This window comes from Homarus americanus, unplaced genomic scaffold (assembly GCF_018991925.1).
Source record: "Homarus americanus isolate GMGI-L3 unplaced genomic scaffold, GMGI_Hamer_2.0 scaffold8226, whole genome shotgun sequence".
NCBI classification, from domain to species: Eukaryota; Metazoa; Arthropoda; class Malacostraca; order Decapoda; family Nephropidae; genus Homarus; species Homarus americanus.
Window position 1 is genome coordinate 1,094,358 of NW_024717620.1, and position 25,860 is coordinate 1,120,217.

The following is a 25,860-nucleotide window of genomic DNA, read 5'->3' on the forward strand; positions in this document are numbered from 1 at the left end:
AGGTAACATCTTGCTTGAGACTCTCTTCAACTAAACGCTTTTTTTCTGTGTTTCCAAGCAAATTATTGGTCATTTTGAAATATATTTTATATATTGACAATATATAATGCAGTGCAGCGTTGATTTAAAGAAAATAATCTTGAATTAAACCAGAGAGCTAAAATTTTATGGGTGAAATGGCGCCATGGGGTGACTTCTCTTCCACCCCAATGCCTTCTCTTCTTCCTTCTCCTCCACCCCCATTCTAAATCCCATCACCATCATCATCATCCAGGAGCCTTCTACATACACACCTCAAAGTAAGTGAACTTTTCTACCATTTTTGTTGAATTTAGGAAATTTTCGGTGAGCTGGAACCAATTACCCAAAAACCCATTGAAACAATGGTTTCGGTTAACGAACGTTTCGGTTTACGAACGACCTTCTGGAACGGATTGAGTTCGTTAACCGAGGGGCCACTGTACTTTTCTGTGAGCTGGAACCAATTACCCAATATCCCATTGAAATAATGGTTTCGGTTAACAAAACTTTTGGTTAACGAACGGCTCTGTGGAACGAATTGTGTTCGTTAACCGAGGGACCATTGTATTTACCAATTACACTTTCTAAATTAAATCATCTCCCACCAATTACATTTCAGGACGCTATCATTATGCCGAATTCTGAAATAAATATGCTAGGCCTCAACATTTCCTCCAATATGTCCTGGAAACCACACATCCTTAACATAGCTAAAGCTGCCTCCCGAAAGTTGGGAATGCTGTACAGATGCCGTAGCTACTTCACTCCTGAGCATTTGCTTCAAGTACAGTATATAAGGGATTCATTCGTCCTATCTTGGAGTACTGCTCTCATATCTGGGCTGGCTCTTCTTCTGTCCAACTGTTAGGTAGAGTGGAATCAAAGGCATTTCGTCTTATTAACTCTCCTCCTTTAGTCGACAATCTCTCTTCCCTTTCTCTTCGTCACAATGTTGCTTCACTTTCTCTTTTTTACAGGTACTTTAAAGGGCAATGTTCGGTGGATTTGGCATCCTGTGTACCGCCAGCAAGGCCGTGGGCTCGTAACACACGTCTTGCCCGCGGTGCCCACCGTTTCTCTGTGGATGTCGGTCACACGAGAATAACCCGTTATAGTACCTCCTTCTTTCCTCACACAGCCAAACTGTGGAATGCTCTGCCTTCTTCTGTGTTTCCATACTTATACAATCTGTCTCACTTTAAAAGGCTGGTTTTCCGGCATCTTCGTGGTGTAGATTAACACAGTATAACCTTTTTCTTCTCTTTTTTAATTTCTTTCTGTTCTTATTTTTTCGCCCCCCCCAAGGCCCCGCTGTGGGTCGTTTGACCTGTGTCCGGGTAGGCTAATTCCCGTAAAAAAGAAAAACAGTAACGCCACCATTATACACATAACAGATGGTACACTGTACTGTACCGTACTGTATTGTACCATACTGTACTGTACGGTACAGTACAGGTATCTGGCCAGATAAAAAAAATCATAATCTGTTGCATCCCTGACACTTTTTTTTTTTACTTTTCCTTATGTTAATTACCTTTTATAAAACAGAAATATGTTAGTCAGACATACAGTGCAGGGTATAACAGGATGGGTGAAAACTTCCCTTGGACAGGCACAGGTACAGTTGGGTGAGTGCAAGATAAAGGCAAACATGTAACATCCCTGCCAGAGGTGGCGGTGTGCACCAGATAAACTCACCTGTAAGAATATCCATTCTTAGTTGCGAGAGAGTCGTGATGGCTGTGTGATACATGGAACACACCATGGCCACTGTCGCCACTGCAGGAGAACCCAGTTTCCGAGAACCTCCCCCTCTCAGGGAACCCCCAGTGCTACTGGAACTAAGTTTACGCTCCAGTGCCTTCTTCAGTAGATTTGAAGGAGTCATGGAGCTTAAGTTGGCAAATGAGGAGGTGGTGGAGGAAGCAGTGAATCCTGAAGTGTTGTTGGGGTCATGTGTAGGCAGCTCCTAGAAGCACAGTACACCATCACTCAGGCTAGTTGTAAATAGTCAACAAAATATAAACACAACCTCTCAACAAAATCAATCAGTTAATCTTCAATGAAAACAATTAAAAATTTCTTGTTATTCTGACATAATTTTTTCCCAGTTACAGAGAATGGCTGAACTAATGACATATACACTCTCTCTCTTCATTCATTCTTTTTACTGTAACAATTGTTTTCAACTATGGTACTGCACTAAACCATGGTCCCAAATACTCACCTACATCACCACTGTGATTTAACACAACCCACAACACCACTGTGGTTTAACACAACCCACAACACCACTGTGGTTTAACCACCTCAGTCTACCTCACCAACACTCTCAGTACAGTACCCAGCTGCCCTCTTAGCTCTGAGCAGGGAGTCCTATCTGTCAGTGTCAAATTGCCTGTATCTCTTAATACTGTACACACTGAGTTACCACCTCAACCATATAGAGTATTGAGTTACCACCTTAACCATATAGAGACTGAGTTACTACCTTAACCAAAAAGAGTATTGAGTTACCACCTTAACCATATAGAGTACTGAGTTACCACTTTAACCATCATAATGTTCACACCATATCAGTACACCAGTTTTATCAAGCACATTATTTACAAACTATTGTAAAATTTACCTGATCAATGACCAGGTTAGAGAGAGAAGAGAACATGACCCTGATGACAGAGCCTGACCACAGCAGTTGTAGCTGAGACTTGACCAACGCTAATGACTCATTCAAGTGTTGATCGAGGGGCCGTGAGAACCAGCCCAGTACAGGGTGCCACTGAGTCAGACTGCTCTGCTTCGTGGTGACGTACTCCCCGCACTTCTCCAGTAGTCGCTTCACTACAAACTGTTAAAGAGATTCTTATAATGCTGCAGTAATCCCCTGTTAGTAAGAGATTAGTAACCAGGTCAACATGACTAACACAAGCAAGTGTGGAAAGTGGCCATAAACCGGTGATGATGATGACTTTACAGTATTTCCAAGTTAATTAACTACAAGGATGATGTATCATATACATACTCACATTTAACTTGGGAAATGCTAATTTGGGTAAAGAAGCTTCCCTCTCCTCATACGCCAGATGGACGAGGTTTGCCAAGAGACAGAGAGCGTATGAACCTTCCAGTGTATTGAATACTATACGTAAATTTTGTTCAGTCTGCACAAACTCCACCACTCTCTCAAATAACTCATTACTGCGCAGCATTTGTAAAGCCTAAAAAAGAAAAGAGAAGTTGGTGATAATTATTTCCTTTGCTAAACCTAAAAGATGTTACATAATTGAAATTAAAACTTGGCCTAATTCTTTGAAACATACAGTACCTTCAGGTTACTTCATTCAAAATGCCCTGGAGTATTTCTATTATTGAAAATGTATTATACCCAGATGAGATGCAGAGTGTATCAATAATGTACTGTACTTACTGCACCTCACTCCCACATTACTTCATGAACTTAGGTTAATTTAAGCTTAAGTACTGTACACTACATTACACTCCACAGTCTCTCTCTTATGATGCATCTTACAGCTAGTGATAACATCAACTATACTGTATACATACTGTACATTGATTCACCAGATATAAGACATAATACAGCATTATTACCCTTTACTTAATTTAACTTATGTGAACAGTGATATAGTACCTCAGGAGCCAGGGTGACCAGGTGGTGGACCAGTGTTGGTACACTGAGTGTATGGATGGTGATGAGGGAGAGAAGTTTATCCGAGTACTGGGCCGCCACAAGAGGACGCAGTGCTAGTGTCAGGATGGTGGTGATGGCAGGGCCTCGCAGTGCTGCTTTTCCACGACATAATCCTCGCACCAGCACGTGCTTATAAAAAATTACATAAAGAGGGTGAGTAACTCTCCTTATAACATTATTCATCACATAATAACCCACCAATGTCATGACAAAATACAATCTTTCTCCAAGAGTCATGACATTTGTCACAGTTTGACATATGAGACTGTAAGAAAAGTGTCCAGGATACAGTAATCCATCACTGACCACAGGGGTTATGTTCTACAATTCCCCGTGGTCGGCAAAACTGTGGTTGGTAAAGGCTGACTCTAATGGTAAATAAGGAGTTGAAAAGTGCCCCCTGAGAGATATACCTAAAGTCCTATAAATAATGTATAGTTGAAGGTTTAACATATGTACAGGGTGTATGCTATATAGTGCAGTACGAGTACCTATAAAAATGTTTATTATACTTTAAAAGAAAAAACTATTATACTGTACAGTAAACTGAGCAGGTATTAAAAAAACCTTTGGAAAACAGTGTAATGGAACAGTCTTCCCTGACATCAGGCCTGCCTCCATAATCTTTCGAGAAATGAACATTGCTGCTCCCCAGAAACACAAATGTGTATGATATGCTATGAGGATTTGATGCATAAATGTGTGTATAAACAGCATCACATAGTAATCCCTCACCAAGCATGGTGTTGAGAATCCACGTCTTATATTCTGTACACCATTTACCAATTGTGTGTGTGTGTGTGTGTGTGTGTGTGTGTGTGTCTAAACACACACACATTAACAGTACAGTGGTCCCTCGATTAACGAATGTAAGTATATTATGTATGTTGTATGTATACCATGTATGTACTCTATATATATATATATATATATATATATATATATATATATATATATATATATATATATATATATATATATATATATATATATATATATATATATATATATATATATACATTACTTCTCTAGTCAGTAGTGTGTGGCAATGCCCCTGTTTCATGTCACCACACGCTTAGATAAATGTGCCTGGCGACATCTGGAAGCTGCTAGTATACCACCTACCACATGTCGCCTGAGAGGTCAGAGTGAGGTCAGTTGACCCTATAGGAGTGTAGGAACTACCTGCGCTTGTAAGCGCACCCTGTATATTTCTGTTGAATAGAAGCTACGAAACTCTACAGGTGTTTATGTTCGCCCCTGTAGTTAGAACTAAGTACCCCGAACATCTCCAACGAATACAATTGGTTCCACAGAGTCATTGTTAACCGAAAATTTCGTTAACCAAATCTATTATTTCAATGGGATAATGGGTAATTGGTTCCAACTCACAAAAAAGTATACATACAAAGTACAGGTAGTCCCTGACTTACGACCGACTCGATTTACGTCCACCGGCACTTACGACCGCCTCGGTCGTACCAAAATGTGGTCAAATTATGTATTTTTGAGTGCCAAAGTCAGCACACAGACAAAATTTTCATTTGTAATTCACTTTAAAATGGCTGGCAAGCTTAAAAGTGAGTGTTTTGTGGTGTTGAAAAGAAAAAGAGACCCAAATTTTCGATTTTCTATGTGTTATTTAAGCATTTCCGACTTACGACCATTTCGACTTATGACCTGGATGTCGGTCCCTAACCCCGTCATAAGTCGGGGAGTACCTGTACTGTATACTGGCAATAGAATAAACAAAACATTAAATATAAACTAAATACAGTACTGTACTGTACAGTATAATGTACTGTATAATAATAAATAAAAAACAATAGAATACACGGATTTAGGCGGTCAATTGAACCCACAGGGTACAGTACCTTGGAAAGTGAAAACCGCGTAAAGTGAACAACAGAACATATTGGATTAATTCCAATAGAGACTGGCCCAACCCCCAAACTCTACTTTTCAGTAAAAATAACATCTAAATTTTATGATGGTATGCTCACACAATTAATATTTAAGAGAAATATTTGGGTGAAACCACTAGATTTTAACTTTTAGTAATAAATAATACCTCAGACTAAAGTTAGGATAATATAATTGACATTTCTAGATTCCTTGCAGGTCAGGGAATATTTTGATTGTAAACTTCATATATTTTGCACAAAAGATAAAATATTTGCTTTGTGTAAACCAAATTATTACATTAGATCTAAAATTTGTATGTCTCATGCAAAATCAATGATGTTTATATTGAAAATGATCATCACATTGTAAGAATTCCAGCAATGTAAATTATATTCTGGCCGGGTAATTTGTATGAATTTTATGAGCTAAAACAAATATCTTCAGTAAATAAACAAAGAAATATTCTTCAAGGACACTATCTGTCAATCAAAATACCCCACCTCCGCCCTCCCTCCCTTCCTACGCCCACCCCCCGCCTTCCCTCCCTACCAGAGAAGCGATTGGGAGAAAATAGTATATTTACATTTTTAGTAATAAATAATAACCCAAACTAAAGTTAGGATAACATAATTGACATTTCTGGATTCCTTGCAGGTCAGGGAATATTTTGAATGTAAACTTCATATATTTTGCACAAACGATAAAATATTTGCTTTGTGTAAACCAAATTATTACATTAGATCTAAAATTTGTATGTCTAATGCAAAATCCATGATGTTTATATTCAAAATGATCATCATATTGTAAGAATTCCAGCAATGTAAATTATATTCTGGCCGGGTAATTTGTATGAATTTTAATAGCTAAATAAAAAAATAAAAATAAAATTATACTTCACCGCGTATATGAGTAGATGCACAGCGGAACCATCGCGGAACCGTGTAAAGCGTAAAGCGGAGTAATACTGTACTGTATTTTAACTTACTTTGAGGTGTGTATGTCGTATTCCCGGCAGCTTTGTTTACATATCAAGCAGCTGATTGTAGAAGCAGTCGATGATGACATGCCATATTCTTTACAGACTGCATTGGTTCTAATGCCTTCTTCATGTTTCATAATAATTTCTGCACTGTATATTATCAATATGTTAACTAAATTTCAGAATGACCAATAATTTTAAAGTAAAAATGCAAAAATATTCAAGAGACCAACAAACTCGATGCTCACTCCACTGTAAACAAAGTTAAACTGAGAAGAGTTGGTGGGTGATTCAATCAGCTGATGGGCAAACAAAAACTGTTCCCTGTACTGTATATATTCAGAATGACCAATAATTTTAATATAAAAAATGCAGAAATATTCAAGAGCACAATTTTCTTGATATTTACTCCACTGGAAACGAATGTAACCATAGAACCAATTACTGTATTGGCGGACTAGCCGATCAGCTGATGCGCACAACAAATCGTGTTTCTCGTAAGGCTTTCGTTAATCAAAGTTTTGTTCTTTAATGGAATTGAAAATCCTTATGGGAGCTAATTCTTTAACCACAATTTTTTTAATTGACCCGTTCGTTAATCGAGGGACCACTGTACAGGTAAAAGAAATAATTGTCCTAAGGGCAAACATATAAAGGGAATACAGTATAGTCTGGGTTTAAGCGGATATTTTATACACGATTGGCCATTTACGCGGCACCTGTCCAGACGCGACAATTATTAGTTTTGCGGTACATTCCTTAATTTATGCGGCGGGCAAGGTGCTGGGCGCTGACGTCACCGCTGACGTCAGACTCGTGCCGATGATGTCGCGGACTGTGAGTGGGCCACGCATCCTTACCACCCACGCACCCCCTCCGCCGCGCTCTGTGATTGGTCTATTAACCTTGCGTGCCCCTACCACCAGGTTGATGACCTTGGCCGCGCCAGTCTCACTGTCCCCGCTTATACTCGCTCGTGCCCGGGAATCCGTTTTGTTTTTTCTTTCTACACAATGGCTACCGCTAGACCCCCACCACCCCTGAGAAGCCCTGAACTACCTGGCCCAAGCCCAAGAAGGTGCGCCTTAAGCTATGAGGTTAAGTACAAGATCGTTCAGGAGTTAGAAAAAGGCACGAGGCAGGTTGATCTGGCCAGACAATATGGAGTGAATGAATCGAGCCAGCCCAAGTTAGTGATAGTGAGGATATGGACTTTGAGGGGTTTGACAAGGAGACCCTGCTAGCCTCTGTGGTGGATAGAGATACAGGTGACACAAGTGATACAGGTGATGGCCCTCTGCCCTCTGCCTCGGAACCAACCCCCCATCCCCGTGTGCCCAGCCATTTCTTCTACTAACGTAAGTGTTAAAAAACCTAAAATTATTGAGATTTCTTTTAAATATTAATTGTGTGCGCATACCATCATAAAATTAAGATGTTATTTTTACTACAATGTACAGTACAGTATTGTGTTGGCGATAGCCCAAAAAAGGGTAGTCTGGGGGTCGGCCCAGTCTCTATTTCAATTAATCCCATATGTTCTGTTATTTTATTTACGCATTTCGCTTTATACACGGACCTCCATGGGTTTAATTAGGCGCGTAAACCCAGACTATACTGAATACATTTCTTTGCACACAACTAATAAAGGTGTGAATAAAGCTGTGTCACAGTACTGTACACACTGCTGCTAAGCATATGAGAGCCCACGACAACACCAGCTGCTCGGTGACTAGCTGAGTGTATAAAAGACCTACTAAAAATTAAATTTTTTCCTAAGATTTTCAACCCAAAGCGGCTAAAACACATTCATATGGCGTATAAAAACCCCAAAAGTGTTAAATCTTGGCTAAAATTTACAGTAGGTTTGGTGTTCCTAGGGAGCTTCACTTAGAAACCCCTCCACTCTGTACATTAGAACATTGATTTAACGCAAATTCATTTAAAATTATTGATTTAAAGCAACACCCACAATTAACCCTTAGGCCCCGGGTAACATCCCAGAACATCCGACCAACGTGCCCCGGGTGACGTTCTAGAACGTTGATCTATTCCCGCCATCGATTTAATTACTCCCAGCAGCACGCTAACCCGGGGTTTAAGGGTTAAGGACAACGTATCAATTTAAAGCGAATCTTTCCTATTTTACGCAAATCAAATTTGGCACTATTTTAAGTTTCACGCCTAATGTTTCCCTCCAGACGCCTCTCTGGGCACGCTACAAGGCTGCCCGTCACCCTCCCATACCCTCAGCTCTCGCGCTGACGCTCTAGTGAACGGACATATTGTGTGACACTATATCCTTCTACCACGTGTATCAACCATCGCCACTATGTCCAAGAGGCCAGCCACTACCCCAAAGACCAAGAAATCAGGGCAAGCAATTAAACTGGAGCAGAAAAACAATGTGCTGGAAGCACTGCAAGCATTGATGTGGGGCTTCAAGTGTGGGGCGCCAATTTGAATGACTTGCCTAACTAAAGGTGGGTGAAAATCTATTTTTGATAGCATAAAGTAATGAAAAACTAAGTCGAGAGGAAAGTGAAAGTGCTTGATGAGTGGCAGGGATGGAGTGAGGCAGATGAGAGGCGGGCGGTGTGCGGCGCCAGAACGACCACCCTCTCACATCAGCCGATCGCTAGTAAATAGACCATTTCGCGTCCCCGTAATTTTAGCCGTGTTGATTTATGAGTGCTTGTTTTAGCATAATACTACAAAAAACAATGTTTTGTTTATTCTAGGAGATGGGCTGAGGTGCATCTGGGTAGACTCTCAGTCAGCGCAGGGGGAGGGCCAGTGACGTGAGGCAGCAGACAGACAGTACAGTACAGTACAGTACTGTACCACGCAGTAACAATACCGTCCAGCTCTCAACTCGAGCTCTCAACTCGACTGCAGGGGGTGCTGCTTGCTGTATATATATCATTATGCCATATATTGTTCTCATATTTTTTAGTTAATAAAAGTCTTTTTAGTATTTTGTGTTTCTCTCAAGTACCAAACTAAATTATTCCATTGAAACAACACTTCGATTTAGTGCGAATTCGATTTAAAGCGACCACTCTTGGAACGTATCTTGTGTTAAATCAACGTTCTACTGTACTGGAGAACGTTTTTGGAGAGTCTAAACTATGCATCTCACATGTACTGACACAGAGCTGTATTTATTTATGCACACATCACTGTACAGGGAGACCAAATGGTGATACGATAATGCAAGATGGCCTGACCTTGTCCTGTACCATGTGTTACTAACTGTCACTCTCCATGAAGGAGGTATTGTATTGTATACTGTACATACACCCTCTACACAATAGCATATACTGACTACTGTACTGGACAATACATGCTACTACAATAATCTTCATCTACTCTAGCAGAGTCTCAACATAATATAACTGTGACAGATACAGTACTGGTAGGAGAAAGGTTGATCTGAGTCAGGTTGAGGTAAGTCTCCTTTATACTTATTAAAACATCAGTCTATCTTGACACACTCCATGACATTAATATATTGTTGAACTACAAGCTGCATAAATACACTCACATTCAAAGTAGTGTATAGACCTCTACACACTAAATCACCCATGATGTTTTCTGTCAGTTTGTTGAGTGCCGGTCTTAACGGTTCAAAGTTGGGCGAGCGCACAATCTTCCAAGTGTTGGTGGCAGTAAATGTGAGGAGGAGGTGGAGGTAGAGGGAGATGAGGCGGTTCTCCGAGGATATCTCAGCCTGCAGACTCTCCAACACTTTACAGGCAATAAACAGAACCTGTCAGATACACAAACATTGCCCGTTAAAATGCCTGTAAAAGAGAGAGAGTGAAGCAACATTACAGCGAAGAGAAAGGGAAGAAAGATTATCAACTTAAGGAGGAGAGTTAATAAGATGAAATGCCTTTGATTCCACCACATCTAACAGTTGGACAGAAGAAGAGCCACCCCAGATATGAGAGCAGTACTCCAAGTTATGATGAATGAATCCCTTATAAACCCAAAGCAGATATTCAAAGTAAGTAAGTGTGTGTGTGTGTGTGTGTGTGTGTGTGTGTGTGTGTGTGTGTGTGTGTGTGTGTGTGTGTGTGTGTGTGTGTGTGTGTGTGTGTGTGTGTGTGTGTGTGTGTGTGTGTGTGTGTGTGTGTGTGTGTGTGTGTGTGTGTGTGTGTGTGTGTGTGTGTGTGTGTGTGTGTGTGTGTGTGTGTGTGTGTGTGTGTGTGTGTGTGTGTGTGTGTGTGTGTGTGTGTGTGTGTGTGTGTGTGTGTGTGTGTGTGTGTGTGTGTGTGTGTGTGTGTGTGTGTGTGTGTGTGTGTGTGTGTGTGTGTGTGTGTGTGTGTGTGTGTGTGTGTGTGTGTGTGTGTGTGTGTGTGTGTGTGTGTGTGTGTGTGTGTGTGTGTGTGTGTGTGTGTGTGTGTGTGTGTGTGTGTGTGTGTGTGTGTGTGTGTGTGTGTGTGTGTGTGTGTGTGTGTGTGTGTGTGTGTGTGTGTGTGTGTGTGTGTGTGTGTGTGTGTGTGTGTGTGTGTGTGTGTGTGTGTGTGTGTGTGTGTGTGTGTGTGTGTGTGTGTGTGTGTGTGTGTGTGTGTGTGTGTGTGTGTGTGTGTGTGTGTGTGTGTGTGTGTGTGTGTGTGTGTGTGTGTGTGTGTGTGTGTGTGTGTGTGTGTGTGTGTGTGTGTGTGTGTGTGTGTGTGTGTGTGTGTGTGTGTGTGTGTGTGTGTGTGTGTGTGTGTGTGTGTGTGTGTGTGTGTGTGTGTGTGTGTGTGTGTGTGTGTGTGTGTGTGTGTGTGTGTGTGTGTGTGTGTGTGTGTGTGTGTGTGTGTGTGTGTGTGTGTGTGTGTGTGTGTGTGTGTGTGTGTGTGTGTGTGTGTGTGTGTGTGTGTGTGTGTGTGTGTGTGTGTGTGTGTGTGTGTGTGTGTGTGTGTGTGTGTGTGTGTGTGTGTGTGTGTGTGTGTGTGTGTGTGTGTGTGTGTGTGTGTGTGTGTGTGTGTGTGTGTGTGTGTGTGTGTGTGTGTGTGTGTGTGTGCATGTGTGTATAATAATAATAATAATAATAATAATAATAATAATAATAATAATAATAATATATATATAATAAATAATAAGCGGTTTATTAATAGAGCCCGGTGGCTGAAATGCGACTTACATTTGATTTAGACATAATGATATAATATGCATTGAATACATTTACAGGGCTGTACAGTACATAAATCAGGAGTTGTTTATTATTTTAACAATAGATGGGATGGTGCTGTTCTTATATCTATCGGTGCGGGCTCTTATGGGCTGAATTTTGTTGTAGTGGAGGACTGCGCGAGGTGGGTGGGGGGCTGCAGGTGGCAGGAGGTGGTGATGACGAAGGTGGTGTGTGTGTGTGTGTGTGTGTGTGTGTTGATCCTGGGAATCCAAAAATAACTGAGAACTTAGTAGAGGAGGTCCGCGGGTTACGAACGGGTTCCGTTCCTGAGGACGTTCATAAGTCGGATTTGTACGTCAGTTGGAACACATACTATGTGCATACTGTACTTACAGAACAGTGTTTAAAATCCCACTATATCATAGCCTAAGTCCATATATACATCTAAAATCACTTAATTTAACACAACAGAAGAAATAGAATGACAAAATACAGTAAATGAAAGTAAAAAAAGTCATTAGGTAAATAAAATACTGTAAATTTAAAGTTTAACCTCGTTCATATCGGCGGGCGTTCGTAAGTGGGACGTTCATAAGTCAGGGACCTAAATAATAGCCATTAAGATACACTCACATCTTTCATATGATGAATCCAATGTAGTGTGAGCTCCTTGTTCATGCCACAAGATACATAACTCAGCTGCAAGTGCTCACTGTCCATACTTGCCAACAAATACCTACAACAAAGTTAACAAAAATGAAATATTTAATTTTCGCACTTAATTATTTATACTGTATTCAACAGTTAATAGTTAATGGTGGTCCATTTAAAGTTAATATAAGATGCAGTTAAATCTTCAGAATCATTTACTGTACTTATATACAGTATACAACTGTAAACTGTCAAAGATGGTCTACACACAGTGTTAACATCAACACACTAACATACTCAAGTCTTGAAGCTCCTCTCATACTAAACAAGTGATGAATTACATACAAACACTGTCAGCCCCTTTTGTTGTTGAGGAGAATTATGTTTCTTTGTATATCATACAAAAAATATACTATTTCCACACTGACCTGGCCTGTAAGCCACGCCCCTCGTCTATAGCTACAAATAACTGATTGGTTCATAGAAAATGTTGGTGTAGCTGTCCATTTATTCAAACTAAATATGATCAAAGTCAATAAGCAGATCTGTTATTATATAAAATAATGTTAAATATCTGGACCATCAAAATCCTAATTATTTCAAGGCATTATTAGCACCTCAGAGAGGATGTTAGAAAATTTTAAATATTTATCATAAAAGGTCGAAGTCAAAGATAAAAATATCTTTAGAATGAAATATTTTCATTATTTTTTGTTTTGTACCAAACATAAAACAAACAACCAAATGATACCAAACATATAGCACAATAGGTAATGAATTAAAGTTTGTAAGGCTGGATATATCCCAAATCATTTATATAACTGATAAAACTTGGCACATATGAGCATCTGGCCTTGCTGAGTTATCCCAAACTCCTACTTATTAAGGCACTTCCCCCTCCTACAAAAATACAACAATAACAAATTATTGACCCATATACAGTGCATCCTCGTATAACGTCGTCCTGCTTAACGTTGTTTCGGCACTACATAGCTAAACTTTAGAGACCAAAAATTTGCTTAACGTCCCGGGGATCCATTAATACGTCGTTTTGCGTTGTCAGGGATTATTTTCTATGGCGCATCACCCGCTCTTGTCTGGCCGCGCTACGCTCTCTCGGCTCGGCTCGCTGCACTCACTCGTGGAATGTCAGTGTCCCCAAGCGACGCCAAGCCAGTCTCTGTTACGACTTCACATCATTTGTGTGTACTTAAGTGCTTTTGCTCTAAAACTGTACTATAACCATTCAAAATGGCTTCCAAGCGCCCATCAAGTGCTACTGATGCTAGTGCAGTAAAGAGGCAACGTAAGACCATTACCCTTGCTACGAAAATGAATGTATTAAGCCGATTTGAAAAAGGGGAACGCGCTGTGGACATAGCCGCTATGCTTGGTATAACCCCCACAATGGTGCGCACTATCCAGACCAACGCTGACAAGATAAGGTTAGTGCTGGAAGTGGTTCTACTCTCGGTACAACTAAAACAACTCGTACTAGAAGCACTGTGATAGAAAAAGTGGAAAAGATGCTGGCTATGTGGCTGGAGGACCAGAATCAACACAATGAGCCTGTGAGCCTTATGGTTATCCAGCATAAGGCCGGATCCTTGTTTGACGACATGAAGAAAGAAGCGGATGAAGGATCGAAGGAAGAGACCTTTACGGCCAGCCGAGGATGGTTTCAATGATTTAAGCGCAGGTATAACTTCCACATTATTAAGATGATTGGTGAAGTAGCTAGTTCAGATACGGTTGCTGCAGAAACATTCCCGCCAGAATTTAAATGGATTATCCAGGAAGGAGGCTACTCATTGAAGCAAGTCTTCTTTGTGGATGAGACTGGTCTCTTTTGGAAGAGGATGCCTGAGAGGACCTATATCTCCAAGGAGGAGAAAAGAGCGCCAGGTTTTAAAGCAGCAAAAGACCGCTTGACGCTGCTGCTTGGCGTGAACGCTGCATGCGACTTCAAGCTGCAGCCGATGTTGATTTGTCGTGCTGCGAACCCACGGGCCCTGAAAGGTTACTCTAAGGATCACCTTCCTGTCATTTACAAGGCAAACAAAAAGGCATGGATAACCGGCGCCATATTTAGCCAGTGGTTAAATATGTACGCCGTCCCTGCAATGGAGGAATACTGTGCCAAGGAGAACCTTGACTTCAAAATTCTTCTGACCGTTGACAATGTTCCAGCTCATCCTACCAATCTCGACGACTTGCATGACAGTGTAAAAGTTGTATTTCTGCTTCCCAACATGACAGCACTGATGCAGCCTATGGACCAAGGCGTCATCGCCGGATTCAAGGCGTATTATTTATGCCGTACCATGGCCCAGCTGCTCAAGGCTACAGACAGAGAAACAAACCCACGATCTGAGAATATTGGCGCGGCTTCAACATTCTTCATGCAATTGACAACATTGGCAAGGCATGGGAAGAGGTTGCAGAAAGTTGCCTGATGGTGTGTGGGGTAAATTGTGGCCCGAGTACGTCAACAGTTTTACGGGATTCACTGACTTAGTCCCAGCTGTGAATAGGGATATCCTCAGCTTGGCTAGACAGGCAAGCTTTGATGAGCTGGAATCAGAGCCACTGAGGATGTCCTGGCATCCCATACAGAAGAGCTCACCAACGAAGATCTGCAACTGTTAACAGAACACAGTCCTGTTGAAGACGACGACGAAGAACCTCAACGAACGCTGACTTCCAAGAGGATGGCAGAATCATTCAACATGTTCAAGAAAGAAATGCAAATCCTTCTAGATGATGACCAAAACAGAGAACGTAGCTCAAAGGTTCAACGCAGCATTGATGACAGTCTTGGTTGTTACACCGAGATCTATAATGAGAAGAAGATGAGTAGCACCAAGCAGTCAACACTGGATTCATTTGTTCGTCGCAGGACGGCAGAAGCAGCTTCTTCACAACAGCTGGTAGCCGAGGAGGAGCACACAGCAGCCGAGGAGGAGCACAAAGCAGCCGAGGAGGAGCACACAGCAGCCAAGGAGGAGCACACAGCAGCCGAGGAGGAGCACACAGCAGCCGAGGAGGAGCACACAGCAGCCGAGGAGGAGCACACAGCAGCCGAGGAGGAGAACAAAGCAGCCGAGGAGGAGCAAAACAGCAGCCGAGGAGGAGAACAAAGCAGCCGAGGAGGAGCAAAACAGCAGCGGAGGAGGAGTAGGCAGCCGCAGTCTCAGTGACTCACCACCATCCTCTGCTCCCGCCCTCCGCCTCCTCCGCTCCCGCCCTCCTCCTCCTCAGCTCCTCCCATCCTCCTCCTACGCTCCACTACCCACCACACACTCGCTCCACCACCTCCACCCATCGGTGAGTACCAATACAAACTTAATACAGTACTGTACTATACTATTTTCTATAGAAAGGCAAAGATTTTCTGTATATGTAATGTATTTCATGGGGCAAAGGGAGGCTCAGGAACGTAACTCCCGTATTTAATCTATTTCTTATGGGGAAAATTGATCCGCTTAACGTTGTTTCGTATAACGTCGGGTTTTAGGAACGTAACCCCGAAGTTAAGCGAGGACTTACTGTATGTGTACATGTAACTCAGTAGTTAGTAGTTAATAGGCAGCTACCAAACAGGGAGGTACTACCGCCTCGGAAGATATTGAAAGCATAATGTGTTGTCTGATGGTAGACCCTGCCTCCATATGGCATCACAAAAATTGTGACCAAGTCCCAAGCTATTGATCTATCTTTCTGCCTCATTTATACACAAATGCAGGGTCTCAACTGTCTCTCTTACTATTGACAACACCACAAATATAACCGTACTCATTCTTGATCCATTTTATTCATTCTATTTCATTCTCCTATGTCAGTTGATATTAATACTGAAGCGGGACCTTCTCGGATGGGTCCCACTGGTCGGGAAGGTTGTGGACCCCAGGGCTGACCTGATCATCATCAAGCTACTGGGGCCTCAACTGACGCCACCGCGGTTGCTGGAGGATCGGCTTTTTTCACACTTCATTTTTCCAACATTCGCGGCCTGAGATCCAATTTTCCTTCTGTGGAGCACCATCTATTAACCTCTTCCCCCGACCTCTTACTACTATCTGAAATTCAACTGACCAAAGCAGCTTCACCCAAACCTTTTCAAGTCTCCAACTACAACCTTTATACCTCTTTCCGTTCTAAGGGAGGTGTATGCACCTACTGCAACACACGTACACCCAAAGCTCGACTCACAGATCTTGAATCTTCCCTTTATGATGTCATCTGGCTCAAAATATCTCTACCTACTGTGACTATTTTTCTTTGTTTCCTATACTGTTCTCCCAACTCTCCCAACTATTTCAAATTCTTTGACTATCTCACTTCTTGCCATGAGTCGTTGCTATCCACACACCCCAACACCGAGATCCTCTACCTAGGGGATTTCAATGTACATCACAGAGTGGCTTGGCTCTGCAAGGGATGACCCAGGTAGAGCTGAGGCACTCTCTGTTTCCCTACTTAATGATTGGGATCAAATAATCAAACACCCTACACGTGTTCCTGATCGACACGATCAACTTGCTAACATTCTTGATCTTTGTTTTACCTCTAACCCCTCACACTATTCATACTCAATTTCTGCCCCCTTAGGGTCTTCTGATCACAATCTTATTTCTATTAAATCAAACTGGGCACGACCACCTCCCCCAGCCCCCTCTAAATGTCAACTATGGCACTCTTGGAGGGCAAGCTGGCAATCCTTGCGAGAATTTTTCACCGAATTTCCTTGGGATGAATGTTGCTTTTCCACTTGGGACGTCTCGGAATGTGCTGACAACATTGCTGGGGTTATACAGGGCGGTATGAGTGCATTTATGCCATCTTCTACCAAAACTTTCACATTACAATAATGGTTTGATCGCTCCTGCTCTCTTGCTTGCAGGGTGAGAGATAGGGCATATCGAGTTATGAAACTATCTCCTTCTCCTATTAACCACACCTCTTTCATTACTTCTAGGCATTGTTGTAAGGCTATTCTTCGTGGAGCCAAGCAGAATGTTATAAAAAGAAAGACCGCTATCCTGACTAATTCTTCCTCTAGTAAATCCTTCTGGTCCTTAACTAAAAACATCTGTAATAACTTCTGCACTCCTTCTTTTCCTCCTCTCTTCTGGCCTGATAGCTCTATAGCCAACTCTCCCCCTGATAAAGCCAATCTCTTTGGCACCTTATTCTCGTCTAACTCCACCTTAGACGATTCCCACTCTATCCCTCCTACCCCTGCTCCCTCTAATGAACCTATGCACTTTCCTATAATCTCCACTTGCAGGGTTGCTGGTGTGTTATCCAGGGTGGATGTGAGTAAGGCGCATGGACCGGACGGAATACCCCCTCGTGTTCTGAGGGAGTGTGCTGAAGCTCTGGCCCCTGTGCTTGCTCGCCTCTTTTGCCTCTGCTTCAAAACCCAAACTTTTCCTTCTTCTTGGAAGCATGCCTTGGTTCAGCCCATCCCGAAGAAGGGTGACCATTCTAATCCCCCCAACTATCGCCTCATTGCCCTAACTTCATCCCTCTCTAAGATTTTCAAAACTATCTTAAACTCTCGTTTTCTCCGTCACCTTGAAACCTTTTGTTTTTTGTTGGATCGCCAGTATGGCTTTCACCAGGCGAGATTTACTGGTGATCTGCTCTCCTACTGCACCCATCTTTGGTCATCCTCCCTTAGGAACTATGGGAAAACTTTCGTCGTGGCCTTCGACATCTCCAGAACATTTGACAGGGTATGGCACAAGTCTTTGCTTTCTAAACTTCCTTCTTATAGTTCTCTCCCCCAGTGTATTCTCAAATTTCTATCTTCCTTGAAAACTGATCCATGGCAGTTGTTGTCGAGGAATCGAACTCTCGTTCTTTCTCTACCAATAGTGGTGTCCCACAGGGTACTGTTCTTTCACCTACTCTCTTCCTTCTTTTTATCAATGATTTACTTCACACCATGACTAATTCTATCCACTCATATGCTGATGATTCTACTCTTCACTCTCCTTCACATTTTCCCCTTCTCCCTAATTCTCAAACTAGATCTGTTTCTAGAGCTGATATCATTACTTCTATCAATGCGGATCTGTGCAGCATCTCCGATTGGGGAGGTAGAAACTTGGTTAAATTCAATAGTAATAAAACTCAGTATTTACCAATTACACTTTCCAAATTAGATGATCTCCCAATAATCACATTTCAGGAGGCAATCATTTTGCCAAGTTCTAAAATAGATATGCTAGGTCTCACCATTTCCTTTAATATGTCATGGAAGCCACACATCCACAACATTGCTAAAGTTGGGAATGCTGTACAGATGCCATAGCTACTTCACTCCTGAGCAGTTGCTTCAAGTTTATAAGGGATTCATTCATCATAACTTGGAGTACTGCTCTCATATCTGGGGTGGCTCTTCTTCTGTCCAACTGTTAGATAGGGTGGAATCAAAGGCATTTCATCTTATTAACTCTCCTCCTTAAGTTGATAATCTTTCTTCTCTTTCTCTTCGCTGTAATGTTGCTTCACTCTCTCTCTTTTGTAGGTACTTTAACGGGCAATGTTCGGTGGATGTGGCATCTTGTGTACTCCCGGCAAGGAAGTGGGTTCGTAACACTCGTCTTGCCAGCAGTGCCCACCATTTCTCTGTGGATGTCGGTCACACTAGAATAACCCGTTATAGTACATCTTTCTTTCCTCACACAGCCAACTGTGGAATGATCTGCCTTCTTCTGTGTTTCCATACTCTTACAATCTGTCTCTCTTTAAAAAGTTGATTTTCCGACATCTTCGTGGTGTAGATTAATATGGACTTTTTCTTTTCTATTTTTAATTTCTTTTTACTCTTATCCCCTCCCAGATGGGCTATTCCCTGGAAAAAAAAGGTAAAGAAAAAAAGTAACACTTACCAGCACTAAAGGCGAAGAATGAAGCATCATAGTAGGTGACACAGAGGTATGGTAGGTGACACAGAGGTATGGTAGGTGACACAGAGGTATGGTAGGTGACACAGAGGTATGGTAGGTGACACAGAGGTATGGTAGGCGACACAGAGGTATGGTAGGTGACACAGAGGTATGGTATGGTACACAGAGGTATGGTAGGTGACACAGAGGTATGGTAGGTATGGTGGGTGACACAGAGGTAGGTGACACAGAGGTATGGTAGGTGACACAGAGGCATGGTAGGTGACACAGAGTAGGTGGTAGGTGACACAGAGGTATGGTAGGTGACACAGGCATGGTAGGTGACACAGAGGCATGGTAGGTGACACAAAGGTATGGAGGTGACACAGAGGCATGGTAGGTGACACAGAGGTATGGTAGGTGACACAGAGGTATGGTAGGTGACACAGAGGTATGGTAGGTGACACAGAGGCATGGAAGATGACACAGAGGTATGGTAGGTGACACAGAGGCATGGAAGGTAACACAGAGGTATGGTAGGTGACATAGAGGCATGGTAGGTGACCCAGCGGTATGGTAGGTGACACAGAGGCATGGTAGGTGACACAGAGGTATGGTAGGTGACACAGAAGCATGGTAGGTGACACAGAAGCATGGTAGGTGACACAGAGGTATGGTAGGTGACACAGAGGTATGGTAGGTGACACAGAGGTATGGTAGGTGACACAGAGGTATGGTAGGTGACACAGAGGTATGGTAGGTGACACAGAGGTATGGTAGGTGACACAGAGGCATGGTAGGTGACACAGAGGTATGGTAGGTGACACAGAGGCATGGTAGGTGACACAGAGGTATGGTAGGTGACACAGAGGTATGGTAGGTGACACAGAGGTATGGTAGGCGACACAGTGGTATGGTAGGTGACACTTGACTAGTCCTGCCAGTACGATAGAGCTCGCATTAGAATACTATGACACTGAAATTAACTATCCCTCGTCCATCATTGGCCAGTGGATGAAAATGTTAAACCTCTAAATCTCTTCTTAATACATCGTAGCATATAATATTATTACATAAATCTTATCACAATGCATTATTTAAGATGAGGAGATGCCAAGTTACTGGATAAAGTATTTAATAATCTGGTCGTGTACGTGAGAAATGTTTTTGTTCGTTAAGTATCACAGCGATGACATCCGTTTACATTGTTGAGAGTTGACATCGAGATGAACAAAATTCCCGCCAAGTTCAGTGGCTGTTCCCCTGAGTGTTTTACCTCCCCCTGGAAGGCACGTATATAAGCGTATATTTACAGTGGGGGTATGCTATAACGAACAGATCCTACTACGAATATTCCTATAACGAACGGTTTTACCTATAAAATTGAGAATGCTATAACGAACGCAACTCCTACAACGAACGCGGATGAATACGGGACTATTTCGCCTGGCGCATGAACATTGTTGTACCGCGACCCACAACAAGAGCATAAGGCGCCATCTTTGTCTCATTGTGTAGCCAGTGCACCACTGTTATTGTTGAAATTTCGTCTTTTGATGTGGAAATAAAGTTATTTGCATAAATATTTTGTTATACAAGTGTACAATTGTAACAATGAATCGTCCAAAGCGAGTGAGAAAGCTCATAACTCTTGAAACTAAGAAAGAAATCATAAAGAAACGTGAGGATGGAACAAGCATTGCGAAACTCAGTGATGAGTATGGGATGGCTAAATCGACTATATGTACGATTTTAAAGAATAAAGAGGAGTTGTGTCATGGGTTGCGTTAGGCTTACCCACGCAACCAACTCCAAAGTTGGTTTACCAGAGTACCTCCACACCTTTGGGGGTCCTCATCAACGGAGGGACCCAGTTCCACCTCAGCCTCCCGATTCACTACGAGGCGGTGGACAGTAAACCCAAGGGCGAGTGACGGACAGATTTACATCTTCATTTTGGTGGACTTCAGTTTGAGGCGGTGGACAGTAGACCCAATGGTGAGTGATGGGCAGAGTACACCCTCACCTTGGGGGCCCTCAGCGAAAGAGGGACCCAGTTCCACATCAGCCGGCTGGAGGAGTCCTTCTCTTCACCACCGGGGAAGTTCATTCGACATTGCAGAACGTGTCTAGGACCAGACCTATGTGTGGGAGTGTCCATATGTTCCGGTCAACTCGAACCTCCACGCATCTGACGACTCTTCAAATGTTATGTAAACCTTTTCACACCTCTCTACATTTAAGAACATAACACGACACCTGTACCACCTAAACAATGTCTACATACCCTACACTACACAACACGTTGCTGTAACATAAATACAGCGTGTTTACGCTTAGCATGAACTATTGCTCGGGAATTGTCACCCTCGCCTCGGAGTTTTCCTCCAGCCTGAAAATCTAAAGTAAATGTTGAGGTTTTCCCTCAGTGGCGATTGGCGACTACATCCCGTTGCAGTGTTAGTGTCACACACACCACAGTGTGAATGTGGAATTGTGTGTCTGGGCTAGGCATTCTCTTGATTGTATACAGGTGCTGAAATTTTTATTCTCCGAAGAAAAATTTTTCTTAGTAGGGGCGATTGTCATGGGTTGCGTTAGGCTTACCCACGCAACCAACTCCAAAGTTTGTTTTACCAGAGATAAGACGCCCGGCGAGGCATAACTGGGACATGTATTTTTCAATTAGTGTATGTCAGCCAGCCTTTAGGGGGGTGGGCAGTGAAACAGTGTTGTACTGTTCATCGCTTCACACCCAAAAACCTCATTTTTAAGTAGTATCCCCTGAGCCATGGGTTAGTGAAGAAGTCGTCTTGACTCTCTCCCTCCTGAAAGGGAGCGGGGCACCACACCACACAGAGTCCTCCACCGCACTCCGTCCTGTGAACCGTCGTCGACACGAGACTAAGCGTGTTAACCTAGGTTGTTATCCCCGTGGAAATATCACGTGTGGATGCCTGGTTGCGACAAGAGCAATCCAGGCTGGCCTATCAAACCTACATTAAATGGTTAATTAATTCACGCTTACCGAGTTCTCCTGCACGACACCCGTCTACCGTGACCGTGATCGACACGAGACTAAGTGTGTTAACCTAGGTTTGTTATCCCCGTGGAAATATCACGTGTGGAAGCCTGGTTGCGACAAAAGCAATCCAGGCTGGTCTACTGCACCTAATGGTTAATTCAAGTCACACTTACCAGTTCTCCTTGCCGCGACAACCGTCTACAGTGACTGTCAGTGATGCGAGACTATGTGTGGTAACCCAAGAGTACCTTTTTGTTGTTATGGCCGTGGGAAGAAGTTCTTGTGATGAAGCCTGGTTGCAACAAAAGCAATCCAGGCTGGCAGTAAATGTATCACTTGAAGAATTAAGGCTCTGTTAAGTCATACCACAGTAGAGTAATCACATGTGTCCCCAAGTTGGAAATTCCCTGTTTTAGAAGATTAATTTTATTACAGCGTGAACGTGAGTAAATCATATATCCATGCAAATTGTAAATCATTGTATGGAAGCTTGACAAATAAATGTAAGTGCAATTATCTGCCCGTATCTGTGATCCTATCTTATTATTACTAAAGGTAATGACTGATTGGTTATGACATAGTATAACCAATAACTTAGATGGATGTTGAAAATTAAATGAATTCATTAAATCATCATTTATCAAGTATAAATCATGGAATGTCGAGTGGTGGAGTGAACTTCTACGTAGATACGCCATAATCTCCTGTAAGTAATCAGTGTGAAGGTATCGGACTCTACGGTAAGAAATAAGAAATATGACATATTATTATCTTTATATAATATAATCCACTCCTACTACCACCGATCCACCCCAAAACCATGACAAGTTGAAAACTGTGCAAGTGGCTAAGGGAATCTCTAGACTTAGCAAAGCAAGGTGTAATGTGATTGAGGAGATGGAAAATTTACTCTTAGTGTGGATAAAGGAGAAGGAAATGGCAGGTGATAGCAGTAATGAAGCTATAATTTGTGAGAAGGCCAGACAATTGTTGGAGGACCTTAAAGCCAAGACTCCCAGTGATAGTGATGTGCCAGTGTTTAGGGGTGCCAAGGGGTGGTTTACTGGTTTCAGGAGAAATAAATTACATAGTGTTGTGAGACATGGTGATGCTGCTAGTGCTGATAAGGAAGCAACTAAGGAACACCATGACATTTTTTTTAATGTTACTAAAGAGGGAGGCTTTGTTTCTCAGCAGGTATGCAACTGTGATGAAACTGGACTTTTTTGGGAAAAAATGCCTCGCCGTACATACATTACAAGGGAGGAAACTTCTGTCCCTGGCCATAAGCCAACGAAAGACAGGCTTACCCTCCTTCTTTGTGCTAATGCTTCTGGTGACTGCAAGGTAAAACCACTCCTTGTGTACCATGCAGAAAACCCCAGAGCTTTCAAAAACATTAGGAAGACCCGCCTTGGTGTTATGTGGCGGTCAAACCCAAAGGCTTGGGTGACCAGGAATTTATTCACTGAGTGGGTGATTGAGGTGTTTGGACCCAGTGTTCGGGAATACCTCAGGGAGAATAATCTTCCACTGAAAGCTTTGTTGGTGATGGACAATGCACCAGCCCACCCTCCTAATTTGATGGTTGAATTGCCAGAGGAGTTCAACTTCATCACTGTGCACTTCTTGCCACCCAACACAACACCTCTCATCCAGCCCATGGATCAACAGGTAATTTCTAACTTTAAGAAGCTGTACACAAAGGCACTGTTTAGAAAATGTTTTGCATCCACTTCTTCCAGTGATGTTAGTTTGAAGGAATTTTGGAAGAGTCACTTCAATATAGCAGACGCTGTTTTTTTAATTACCTCAGCCTGGAAAGAGGTTACTGTGAGGTGTCTTTGTGCTGCTTGGAGGCCATTGTGGCCTGAATGTGTGCTTCAAAGAGACTTTGAAGGCTTTGAAGAGTTAGAAGAAGAGGCTGTTGTTCATGAAATTGTCTCTGGGCAATTCCATGGGCCTGGAAGTGGATGATGATGATGTTGAGGAGTTGGTGGAAGAGCACAGTAAGGAGCTGTCCACTGAGGAGCTGCTTGAGCTTCACAAAGAACAAAATGAGACACTGAAGCGGAGCTTAACTTCTGAGGAGTCAGGGGAGGAGGAGGACAAGGAGGAAAGCCGCATCATTCCAGCCAAAGATCTCAAGGATGTGTTCTTTTGCTGGAGCAAACTGTCTAAGCTTGCAGAGGATTATCATCCTGTTGTTGGTGCTGTGGAAAAGGCCATCAGTGTGTTTAATGACAATGTTATGAACTACTTTTGGAAGGTCCAGAAATCAAGGTTGAAGCAGCCAACCCTGGATTCCTTCTTTAAAAAAGTGGCAAAAGACCCTACAGAGTGCCTGTAAGACAGTCACCAAAGAGGGCTAGGAAGGATGACTCCTCTCCTTCCACCTCTTCTCCATAATTCTCTCCTCCCCCCTCCTCCTCTGCCTGCTGTCCTGCATGCTGAACAACACTAAGGTAAGATAAAGTACCGTATTTTTTACATTTTCCACAGAATTTTTTCAGTGTTAATTGGTTGTATTTGGGGGCCTGGGACGGATTAATCCTATAACGAACGAGGTTCTAGAACCAATTACATTCGTTACAGCATACCCCACTGTATATCGAGTTTTATCAGTTATATAAATGATTTGGGATATATTCAGCCTTACAAACTTTAATTCATTACCTATTGTGCTATATGTTTGGTATCATTTGTTTCTTTGTTTTATGTTTGGTACAAAACAAAAAATAATGAAAATATTTCATTCTAAAGATATTTTTACCTTTGACTTCAACCTTCTATGATAAATATTTAAAATTTTCTAACATCCTCTCTGAGGTGCTAATAATGCCTTGAAATAATTAGGATTTTGATGGTCCAGATATTTAACATTATTTTATATAATAACAGATCTGCTTACTGACCGTGATCATATTTAGTTTGAATAAATGGACAGCTACACCAACATTTTCTATGAACCAATGACCTATTTTTATAGAAGAGTAGCGTGGCTTATGGGCCAGTGTAGCCTGGAAATACTATAGTTAATGTTTATTGTACTTATTTGAATGAGAAATATATACAGGGTACACTGTACTGTACTGGACTCTTGCATGCCAGAAATTTTTATATTAAAACGACTTAAACAAACCATCATACAGTCCCCAAATTCCCTTGACATAAAATTTAACACTTGTTTTGATGACTGAAACACTCACCCCAAAGATATAAATCTTAACTGAACATTTTATCTCCCATTAAGAAACTTTTGATGGATATAATTACCTTGTAAAGACCTCAAATCTCTTCACATCTTTCTCTAGTTTAAATATCTTAATAAAGTGAGTAACCTCATGGAAGACATCCAGGGCAGGAGGCAGTGTCTCCAGGGAGGCTGCTTCTCCACCAAACAACTCATCAAACTTCTCTCTGAAAATAACAAGCAATAAACACTTCTGTTCCCACAACTTATTATTACTGTTCATACAGTACACGTCTGCCTAAACCAAAATATTTATTGCTTTAACATGCTTTACCTTATGTGACACAGCA

General features: G+C 42.1%; 1 protein-coding gene across 1 annotated transcript; it reads right to left on the reverse strand.

Annotated features, from left to right (window-relative positions):
• Positions 1 to 1,576: 1,576 nt before the first annotated feature.
• On the reverse strand, positions 1,577 to 25,735 carry LOC121858956 (ubiquitin-protein ligase E3B-like). The gene is made up of 7 exons (XM_042355613.1): positions 25,594 to 25,735; positions 12,376 to 12,478; positions 10,162 to 10,386; positions 3,671 to 3,859; positions 3,048 to 3,239; positions 2,651 to 2,869; positions 1,577 to 1,990 (listed from the first exon to the last, which is right to left on the reverse strand). Exons 2-7 carry the CDS (start codon positions 12,460 to 12,462, stop codon positions 1,577 to 1,579), a joined length of 1,326 nt encoding a protein of 441 aa, XP_042211547.1. The 5' UTR covers positions 12,463 to 12,478; positions 25,594 to 25,735.
• Between the last annotated feature and the right edge of the window lie 125 nt (positions 25,736 to 25,860).

Coding starts and splice junctions, on each gene's coding strand:
- LOC121858956 (XM_042355613.1), bottom strand. CDS start 12,462: ATGGACAGTGAGCACTTGCAGCTGAGTTATGTATCTTGTGGCATGAAC. Junction 3,240..3,670: donor TGGTCACCCTGGCTCCTGAG/GTACTATATCAC, acceptor TTTCTTTTTTAG/GCTTTACAAATGCTGCGCAG. Junction 2,870..3,047: donor TAGCATTTCCCAAGTTAAAT/GTGAGTATGTAT, acceptor TCTCTTTAACAG/TTTGTAGTGAAGCGACTACT.